This window comes from Charadrius vociferus, unplaced genomic scaffold (genome assembly GCF_000708025.1).
Source record: "Charadrius vociferus isolate BGI_N301 unplaced genomic scaffold, ASM70802v2 scaffold39, whole genome shotgun sequence".
NCBI classification, from domain to species: domain Eukaryota; kingdom Metazoa; phylum Chordata; class Aves; order Charadriiformes; family Charadriidae; genus Charadrius; species Charadrius vociferus.
The window spans coordinates 4882988-4893888 of record NW_009650188.1 but is presented as its reverse complement, the minus strand read 5'-3'; the positions used below and the strand labels follow the sequence as shown (position 1 = coordinate 4893888).

The following is a 10901-nucleotide window of genomic DNA, read 5'->3' as shown; positions in this document are numbered from 1 at the left end:
TTATCTTAGACTACATGTTATATTTCAGCCTACTAAGGGTGCTGAGATAGAATGATAAGTCTGTCCATCCTAAGAGACAGCTAAAGGAAATAAATATCCCCAGTTAGTTCTCATTAGAAAATGAGAGAACTAGTCCATAACTGGCCAGACACCAGCATGGCAAAAAGTAAGAGCAGATTGTCAGAAGCCTTGATAGTTAGTCGTGATCTGAACAAAAGGCTAGGCAGAACAGCACAGAGATCTGCTTCAGCCGGTAAAGTCCAGAAAAAGGGATTTTAGCTTAATAGAGGCTTTAGGAACTGGACCACGAGAAGGGTGTTCTCTTGCTCCATACATGGAAGGTATTTTTGAATGGCTTGGATTCATTTTTGCATTGTGGCCTTTCGTAATGGCCTTTCAGTAAAAAAGCGAGGTATCCCTTCTCTTTGCATTTCATCTCTGGTAAGAAACAGTGAAAATGAAAAAGAATATAGGGAATAGGTAAGAGAAAATATAAGAACATGGTAATTTTGTCCTGTGAGGCAGTAGCACTCAGTCACCTGAAGTATTTATTATCTTCTAAGATCTGATTACCTGATCTTAAGCAGCATGTGCCAGAAATAAGGGTTTGGTATTTGATGACAAGGATTAGAGATGCAGAGAGAACAATGAAATATGAGATTGTTTTAGACAGGATATATGAGGAGATATATGAAATCTATGAGGATTGGCTGCTTTTTATCAGCCTTCCTTGATCACTTCTTAAAGCCTTTACAGTGTACCTTCTTTGGGAGAATAAGATGGTTTTGACTTTGAAATTGGCACTTGGGACTAGAGTGACCTCTCCAGTGAGCCCCAGTTAGGTATTCTCTTTTGCTGGGGACTTGATTAAGGTTATAAAGTAAATGCAATGACAGACATCCTTCACAAAGCAAGCCACCATTTAATAAGGATCCAGAATACTGTGTGAGGGCTAACACAGCCAAACCACACGTAAGCGATCAGAAGCGACTGTTCTACCTCATGCCATGCCCTCCTGGAATCCACCTCTTTTTTTTCTTTCCTCTTAAGCTGATGCTGCATGGCAGGAAAACTTAAACAATTTCATTCCTACCAGTTCTTCTTGGTCTCCTGGTCATTAAAAACTAATGCCTGGTTGAGGGGCTCCCATCGTGTGCTCTGAAAGCCTTCACCCTGCAGAGGGTAACCTCCTCCCTTTCTTACCAGTCTGGACATCCCAACACTTTTCCCAATCCAGATGAGAAGTTAACCGATTCTACCCCACAGCTGTACAGTGGGGAAACCAAGCCATGCATCAAAATTATTGAAATATTTAAAAAATTGTCATCACCTCCATGTGCCTAACATGCCATCTTTTCCACAAGATGTCACAGAGGCCAGGACCTCACCAGGATTTAAAGAAAGCTTGAACATTGGATATCAAGAGTAAATAGTGTTACATTTCAAGCATATTCCCCAATAAACAGAGAATATCCATCAGCATGTGCCAGATGAGTGAATGAACAAGTAATTTACTGCCTTGTCCACACATTTTTGCACATCTGTGCATACTGTATCACCTGCGTCTTTGAAGAACTGGGTTGTAACTGCAAAGCTGTTTTAAAAGGAGTTATATTAAGCCTTTATGCAACAAGGGAGCCAAATCTGCCAAGACAAGAAGGAAAGTCAGGGCTTCAAATCAAGCCTATTTTCCTTCAGCTTACTTTGAATTCAGTGCTTACTAAACAGCTCATTCTTAGTCCTAAGTGTAGCCAGTTCCCACATAGGCTGTGCATCCCTCTTTGAATCCAGCTTTGTTTTTGTTGGCTGAGAGAGTTATAATTAAAGGTTCATATTTTCTTCCCCTGCAGGCACAGCTAGGTTTTTGACAGCCTTGGTGAAAAATATGGAAGATTGGTTATTGAAGGTGCAAAAGCTGAAGAGAGGTTCTGGCATGCGTGAAGCTGAGCTGCGGGCATTTTATCACAAGATTCCTGCATGGCTGGCCCAGGTGGATGCAGCAATGAGCTATATAGGCTCCAGCAAGTTGGATGAAGCTGAGAGTGATAAGAAACCACATTTCCCGTAAGGACAGAGGTGTTAATTGTGTCTGGGCTGGCCTCGTACATTACTACACTCATAAGAAAAGCGAAATGTTTTTATGTGGGGACCCTGGTGCAGGCATCTGGCAGTGGGATAAATGTGATCAGCTGAAGTGTTAAAATGATTGGCGACTGCCTTTCATTTGCTTTGATTTGGCAATATCTGTGGAAACAGTTGGTGGCTTCAGTATCGCTCCTGGAACATCACTGTCTCCCTCAGAACTGCCACCTGCTTTGGAAATCTTGACATTTGAAGAAAAACAAAAATATGTGATTCACTTACAGTCAGGTTTGTGGGGGCGTATTCCTCCTTGTGATGCTCCATTGTCTTTGGTAAATATCATCAGGAAGTAAATTATTCGCAGAGCACGTGCATAACATATGTAAGATATTACTTGCAAATGCCAAATTTGCCCACAACTATAGCATTAACAAAAATGTCTGTGTAACTTTTCCAGCATATGGTGCACTAAAATAGGTTGTTTTCCCTTGAGTTGGGAAGCAAAAGAAGCCTTTGAGACAGGAGATCCTCAGGTCTAGTGCACTAGAGGTCATTTTGTTTCTGGATTTTTTATTTTTTTTTCAGGGTGGTACCTAGAGAATTTTTTAAGATGATTCAGCAATGGGTTCTGTCCGTGAATAATGAGGTTGAGAAGAACTTCATGCATCTTAATGAAAAAGTAAGTGCAAGCGTGAAACTTCTAGGGATAAGAGCACTATATCTAACATTCACCCTTTCCTTTGATTTCCATCTGGCCAGAGTGCAAATGTGCAGAACGCTTGCTTCTCTTTTGACACCTTCTTTCCTGTTTGAGTTGAATTGTGTCTTTTATATTTCAGCCAAAGGAGAAGAGGAGAACTCCCCTAAAAATAACTCTAAGGTCTCCTATACAGCGCATGAACACAATTTTATTGTTTCATCTTTAGCAAGAATTTCCTTTGGAATAACATTGATATTTCCTGTTCAGAGAGCTGTTTTGGCTGCTGGCTTTCTGTGTTTTTTCTTCTTTCTCCCAGGATTGTAGACCAGAGGCTCTCAGTATGCATTTTTTAAATGTTCTATGTGTGGTGTGTGATTTTTTGGTTTATTGCTGAATTCTGGAAAAGAGAAAGTGCCACGTGTCTGATAAGCAGCATATGATCCTAAACGAGAACTGGGAGAAGGACAGATCCATGATAGGAAAATGTGTTTTGTAATGGGAATGAAAATGGGAGAAAAAGTGGTAAAAACAAATGTATCTGTCATTAGGTCAGTTTGCAAACTGAACTAGGTAGGACATTGATTTATGTGAAATGCATTGACTTCAGACTACTTTGCAAGACCAGTCATTTATTACTGGTTTAGATTTGCTCTGACGTTTTGTGCAGGTGACTGAACTGCACCAAAACCTGACCCTGTGGCTGGTGAATTTGCTGAGACACATGACAGCAGACCGCTTGTCCTGGGAGTGTCCCCAGTGGCAAGAGTCAGACACCAAGGTGGACGAGGAGCTCAGACTCCTTGGGGCTCATAAACTACAGCATGGAGCCGAAGAGCTGATTGCAGAGATGGGCAGACTCTCTGGTTCTATATTCAGGTATCACAGAGGTTTTCAACTTCATCTAAGGAGGTTTTCTCAAGAAAAAAAATGTGTATTGTGCTGAGAGATAGATCATGGCGACAGATCCCATCAATTTGGCCCTCCTTGGATCTTTTCCCAGGTCCTAAATGGGACTTACTGGAATTTGTAGGGAGCCTAATAAGATAGGAACACCTAAAGAGAATGGCAGTGCCTGCTTTATACCTAGTACTGTTATAAAACATGCTCGCATCTGTGATTGCAAGGGCTCTGTCAAACTTCTGAGGATGACCTCCAGAGGACCTAAAGGCAGTACAGGCAGTGAGTCTGCAGTCCAGGTCACCTGGAGCAAAGCCTCCACCTGAGTCAGGATCTGTGCTTACATGTCTGCTGTGGGTTACTACAGCACTGGCACGGCCAAGCTGTCTGGGAGGTTGTTGTGTGAGTGGGGTAGGCAAGGATTGCTCTTCCGGAGACTTCTCTACTGCAGAGGTCTGCAGATAGCTCCTGTACCCTGCTGACAGCAGCAGAATCCTGGCTGAAGGGAATAAAGCACTTGAGGGCAGTCCTGCAGGGCTGATGACATTCTGCATCTTTGCAGCCGCTGCCGTGAGATTGTCAATGCAATTGTTCGAAAGAAACGGTCTGAGAAGGATTTAGAAGCGGATTTTGAGCTGGAGGAGCTGAATAAGATCAAGGTAAAAGTTGCCTGTGTTTCCAGCTGTCTAGGTCTGGGGTAGATAAGGCTGCATTTGCTTTGTAAAAGGTAGAGAAAAACATATGTGAGGGTTTCAAGAAGGAGGAAGACTCCTGCTACTCCAATGGATTACCCTGTTCCCACAAGTTTCCTACTGACTCCGCAGTCCTGGAAAGCAGATAAACCTGGATCAAGTCACGTTCAGTTTTAATATTTTCCTTACCCTGTTTCAGGGTACATATGTATGTATGTACATCTCCTGTGAGATTTATTCCATATAAGTGGCCATAGATTCATCTCTGGTTCAAAGCTTGTCAGAGCCATGTACATCCAGACTTGAGCGGTGCTTAGGAGTTCCCGGAGGTGCTTGGCACAATATACCTTTATACAGATGTAGTTGAAACTTTTTGCAGTCAACTGACCTGAGCTGCCACTTCCTTATTATACACTGGCAGATAAAGCCCCCTAATTGTTACTGCTGTCATCACCAGTGTTTAGCCGAGCTTTGCCTGCACTTTATAAATGCGAGAGGTAGACTCTTCCTGAAGCCCAAGGCTTCTTTGAGTACAGGGCAAATGGCATTGCTTCAAGGAATGTAAGAAGCTTCTCTTCAGGCATTCAAAATACTTGTGCTTCTGTTTTGTGTTACCTTAGCGAGTGAAAAATTAACCCCTGGGATTTACACTCATTTCCCCCTACATGGGCTGGGGCAGTGGCTGTGACAGAGATGTTCTGCACTGGCCTGAGGAGGAGCTTGTTGAAAGAATTAGTTGGTGGGAGTGATTAGCCAGTGGCAGAAAGCTTGGAGAAATGTGTCTTCCTTTCCCTTTGTAGGGTGAGGATGGAAGGGTCCAGGTAGGTCCCTGGAACAGATAAAGACAGAAAGGTGGAATTATTTAATGGACTGAATGAATATAATAATAGCTATTTGTTCTGCTCAATAATCCTTCAATAATCATTTTCTGTTGTGTCTTCCCAGACTGAGTGCTGTAATTGGATTCAAGTGTGTAGTCTTCTCCTTTCAGAGATCAAAGGCACTCCGGTCTCCTTTCTGGATTTAGAAAAACTGAGAAACCTCTTTGGATCAGAGGTATATATAGACTGTATTTGCTGTTCTAGGTTGAATCAGTCGGAATTAAGGTCTGCTTCAAAACTTTTCCTTCAGGAAGTAGCTACAGTTCAGTTTGAGGGAAGATTTTGCACGGAGACCCGCATGCACTCAAAGCAGCGGCTAAGGACTATGAGGTGTCATGACTGTAAACTGATTAAAAATCACAGTGCTGCTGATGAGGGCAGGTCTAAGGCAAAACCAGAGCTTCAGTGGAGCTATAAGACTTTACCCCACTGGTAGATCAGTGGTCCATGATAGCTTTTGCTTCACCCATTAGCGTGGACTTTGACTGGAATCCTGGTGGTTGCCTTGCCCAGGTGATCAGGCTGAACATCTAGGCTAATTCCTCATGTGGCTAGATGGATGTCTGAGACTGCCACTGACAATTAGATGTGTTTCAGAGATGGTTGGCCTGGCATTGCTCTACTTTCAAACAAAACAAGTTAAATTCATATGATGAGGAAATGGATTTAGATTTATTGTCTTGAACAATTTGTTTGTGTCAGTTCTGAACTCAACCCCCCAAGCAAAGTGACACTGTTCATGACTTTGTGCACAGCCAGTGGTGTAGCTCACGTGCTGCCTCTCTTTTTCTCCCTGCCATGGCCTATACAAAGTACAGGTATGCCACAGTGGGTCCCACTTATGTAATGTTCAGTAATTAGCATATTCATTTATGATTTGAAATATATTCATACTCAGGGCCCTCCTAGCTGGCTGAAGTCCAAGTCTAGATATGTGCAAGAGAAAGTCAGAAACCAGTTAGATTTGCCTAGGTTATTTGGATGGACAAAGGGCTTATGCTACTCGCCTGATCCTTATGGTGCCTTACAGGAATTGCAATTGAAGCTTAAGCCTCAGGACGCTATCATTTCTTCAACTCAGGAAGAGCTTGAAGCTGAAGATGCCAGCAGCAATAAGAAACCAGTAACAGAGGACGAAACATTAGAAGTAAAAGAGGAAATTGCTATTATGCAGGTGACTGTCGTAGCTGCAATATGCTACTTTCCAGCAGGGCCTTTTAAATTATTGCTTGGTGTACGTGATGTGAAACATGGCCTTAAAGCTGCCTTGAATGCCACTAGGCTAGTGGTATCTCCTATTTCTTGTTCTTTTTCTCTCTCAGCAGCAGCCAGGTGCTGGTATGGATTATCTGACCGAGGACAACAAAGCTACTGCAGACATGATCAGATATGTAGGACGTGAGACCAATGTCCACCTGAAGTCTCTGAAGTCAGACATCGTCACAGTTACAGGGGTAGGAGTCTTCACTGCATCAATGGTTTTAGTATGTTGGCAGAGATTTGGAGCTGGGTTTTAGCTGTCTACTCTACTCAAGCTCTGTTATGAGAGCCCCTTTAACACTTGTGTCATACCTGCTGCGGCAGTGAAAGGTGCTGGTGTTTTCTATGATTCCTCTCCTCTTGCAATTTTAAATAATCATTAGAACAGTTACCACAGCTGCAATTTGTCTTCCTGAGCCATACATTACTGTCACGGCCCCAGGACATTTGTGGGACCAATAACGGGTGATGTGCGTAGTCTGAACCAGGACTATCTGCAGAGGCTGGGATGGTGAAAATGGTTTGGTGCTGAGTACATAGGAAGAATTGAAGAGGATTCAGAGATTCAGGGAGATCCCACAACAAGAGGGACGCAAGAAGTTTAGGTTGTTTTGGCCTCCTAGGTCCTTGTTTTCTCCACTTGCCTTTGGGATGGTGCTCTTTGGTAAAGTTGCTCTTCAGAAGTCATACGGGCCCGCCTTTTGCAGTCATTCCCTGGCTAGGCAGTCATCCAGAGTGGAACCTAGAGGTACAGGAATTTTGGATCTTTAGCAAACTGTCACTGGATGATCCTGTTCCTTAAGCATGCTGCATTGTTGAGTGTGCCTTGGCCTTCATACTTCAGAGGTGGGCAGCTAGTGCCGAATGACAGTGGGAGATGCAGGAGCATTTCTTTATGGACTTTGGTTTATTTTACAGAAATGAATCCCTGAAAATCACAGCTACCTTCCAAAGCTTAGAGTAGAAGCCTTTTAGCACTTACTTTGACAGAAAAACCCTGGTTGTCTTCTTCAGATGAAGAAAACTTACGTATGCCTGTTGGACCCTGTGAGGAGCTGCCTCTTTCTGTTCTCTGAATGTTGTTTTGTTGTTTTTTTCACTCCTGTTCAGGCTACAACCATCTCCAGCCTCTGTAACCCTGTGAATGCACCAGCAACCCAATACTATGAGCCAATGAGACTTTCGTGTCTGAGTCAGGAAAGCATTTTAGCCTATTTTTAATGCCAAGATCAGTTCAGTGCCTGAACTAGCCTCTGATTTTACATGTTTTGCTGATGCTGAGCTGTGTTGTGACTGTGCGCTGAGGCACTAGCACCAAATCAGGCACGTGCCGCAAATGAAATGCGGCATTCTTGGTTTCACGTTCACTGATAGAAAGTTTTGCTCTTCCCAACCAGAGGGAGATGACTGCCACCAAGTCGTCGACTCCTTTTTCTCAGAAAGAGTTTGAAGCCCTAGCAACGCTGGAACATCTGCAAGTGCAGCTCCTGTGAGTATTGGTCCTGTGCTGGAGGCATGAGCAGGGCAGGGTTTCAACCCAGGCAAGTGCCTGTTCTGCTCTCTGACAAAGTTCTGCTTCGTCTGATATCTGTTGGCTTAATTTTGGGTTTCCTTCTGTTCTGATTGTCTTGGGCCATTGACTGTGACTTTTGTTAGCTGAAATATGACCCATGTCAGCTCTCCTCCATCTGTGTGCAGATTTTCCATTTTGTGTACTCATGAGGTACGTTGCAGAGTACCCATGATGGTTTTCTGCAAGACTTCTCAATACTTCAGGTCCTGTTAGCACTGCAGGGTGCTATTTGAATGCAGCTGAGTGCTTCCAGGGCCTGCTAGTGCTCAGGAGCTTGGTAGGTACAGCCATGCAATGTTGTGCCTAAGTATGGCGAAGACAATGAAGGGACACCCAAGAGGCTCCATGCAGAACCACGTTAAGGTTTGTGTTTGGTAATGACTTCTTCCATGCTTAAACAGGCTTGGGCACTCTGAACTACATTTCCTCATACTTCTTGTTTTGTCTGTGAGCTTGCATTATCCAGGGTAAGCTCATCTCATTAGCCCTGCTAATAGAATTTACTGTGCTCTGTATTTATCCTTGCACAATGAAGATCAACATCTCACCCTTTGCTAACAAACACTGGGTTTTAAAATTAATGCCATTTGCAGGGTTTACATAGATGTGCCATGAAGTCCCTTATAGGTCTTTTAACAATGCCCTGATCTGAAACCATAAATGTGTTTTATAGAGTCAGTCAATCCTACTGAACACTTTGGCTTTATAAATCTTTCTTTTAGGTATCCTGCCAGCAGCTGCTTAGATTTCAGATTTCAGCATTATCTTTGCTTCTGTGTTTCAGAGAGACAGAGATCCGTGCTCAGAATGCAGAGGAGAGATCTGAAGGTCTTGAAGAGAAGCTGGAAGAAGCTCTGCAGAGAATCAAAGAGCTAGAGAGTGAGCTGGAGAAAGAGAGGAAAGTCATCCCAGAAGCAACACACAAAGAAAGGCAAGGTCAGGAGAATCAATGTTCTGAACCCTCTCCTAGACTCAGAGAGGGAAGCAATCTTTGAGGACACCTCATTCATCTCCCGTTTAGTGCAGCACCCTCTCCTCCTGGGCACATCCTAGGGTTTTCTCTAAACTCTTAGTCAGAGGCCAAGCAAGGAGGCTTTTACCATGACTCTAGATCAGGACAGAGAGAACGGCTGAACGTGGTCTGTGTTGGAAAGAAAGTAATTTTGTTTGATTTTGACATATGAAACAGGGTCTCTATCTAGGAGATCACTGTAATTGGCTTCATCTTCCTTGTAAGTGAGTGTTCCCTGTTAAAGTCAAGATCTGTTTAGGATCACTGATTTTGGGGTAGAAAAGAAATAATATTCCAAGTCTCTTCACTCTCAGAGGCCACAGACCTTTTGTGTTTACAGCATAGGACATTATTTCTGTCTCCAGGAGCTGTTTGAGAACAGCTGACCTAGTGATCTTACCAATGTGATGTTGCAGGGAGTTCCTAAGGTCCCATGTTTGTTGTGGATGAAAGCATTTCCTTGTGTCCTTTCTCATCTGGATCTGCACAGATTTAAGATGTGGAGAAGGAGAAAGAATGGGAATTAAAACTTTTTCCCTTAGTCCTTCAGTGTATCCTCTCTCTTTGACATCAAAGCAGGAGGAGAGGCTAATTTGTTTGTTAAGAATGTGATACCTTGGGCACGTTTTTACTCTGCAGTATTTTTAATGGCTTTGGTTTGTTGCTTTGTCTCTCTTTCAGAAGAATATTTCCAAGAAAGTGTCTCAGAAGTCAGGGCCTGTTCAGGTCCTAAAGCTTGTACCTCTGACCAGTCCAAGGGATCCAGAAAAAGTGAATATTAAAAAACAGCAATGCCTGAGTAGGTTCTTAGCAGCATCTCACCCCCGATCCACTGCCTTACTCCTCGTCCACTACCCCAACATCTCTGTGCTATCTCAGCATTTATGCTGTTCTTCTAGCTAGCTCTATCACTTCCACATCTGTCGTCTTTGTTCTCTACCTCCTCCCACAGCCCTGATATCTTTACAGCTTGTCTTCCTTGTAATACCATTGCTACCCCGACTTTCTCCTAACTAGATCTCTCCTGCCTGTACATCCTCCTCCCCTCCCCTTGCCTTGTGCTTGCCTCCTGTTTGTGTTCATCAATCTCTTCTTGCTGCTCTAGATCACTCTGCTTTATCCCTGTTGGATCATGCAAGTAAGTAATTTCTACCTCTTTTCTCTCGTATCAAGGGTTTTTTTTCTCAGTGCCAGCATGGCCTGGTTTTCTATCTGCTAATGGGTACCTCCTTCATCCTCTGGGCTTCAGATCATCCAGTTACCACCTGACTGGTTAGGAAGAAATTGTACAGAATTGTGCAGACAAATTTTTCTTCATCTTTGAATCTTCTTCTTTTGAAGGTTTTGTCCTTCTTTCAGAAGGCATGAAGCTGTGCATGATCTTGAAGGCCTTTCTCAAATTGCTGCCACAGGAGAACTGCCTGTAACCAAGGTCACAAAATCAGACTTCAGATGATGCCAGTTCACCCGCTCGGTGCACTGGAATGGCATTTAAATGCCCCATCTCCCTGTGACTTCTGTGTTTGGTGTCTGAGCCCCCTAGCTCCCCGTTTGCAGTACCCCTATGGCCTCAACAGGCCAAACTGCCCAGTGAGGTGGCCACCCATGTCTTCTGCCTCTATCAGGCCCTCAACCCAGGGCAGTCTGCATAGTTATAAATCTCTGCAAGGCCAGCAGAGCTGCCTGTTCATCATGGTTCTGCAATTTTACCCAGTCTCAGCTGGGAAGAGTAGGCAGTGAAACTGTCAGGAATCACATTGGCTCGGACAACCCCTGCCAACTCCCTCAGAGCAAATTCTATTTT

The 10901-nt window shown here is 43.7% G+C and overlaps 1 protein-coding gene across 1 annotated transcript in view; it reads left to right on the top strand.

Moving 5' to 3' along the window:
* The window catches only part of AXDND1 (axonemal dynein light chain domain containing 1), a 21017-nt gene extending 10493 nt beyond the window's left edge, over positions 1–10524 (top strand). Inside the window, exons 16-27 of the mRNA XM_009892938.1 lie at positions 1851–2064; positions 2668–2761; positions 3450–3658; positions 4242–4338; positions 5317–5427; positions 6283–6426; positions 6575–6706; positions 7910–8001; positions 8870–9021; positions 9779–9868; positions 10203–10235; positions 10439–10524. Of these exons, the coding sequence (XP_009891240.1) occupies positions 1851–2064; positions 2668–2761; positions 3450–3658; positions 4242–4338; positions 5317–5427; positions 6283–6426; positions 6575–6706; positions 7910–8001; positions 8870–9021; positions 9779–9868; positions 10203–10235; positions 10439–10524 (1454 nt within the window). The remainder of the gene's footprint in view (positions 1–1850; positions 2065–2667; positions 2762–3449; positions 3659–4241; positions 4339–5316; positions 5428–6282; positions 6427–6574; positions 6707–7909; positions 8002–8869; positions 9022–9778; positions 9869–10202; positions 10236–10438) is intronic.
* Positions 10525–10901: the final 377 nt, after the last annotated feature.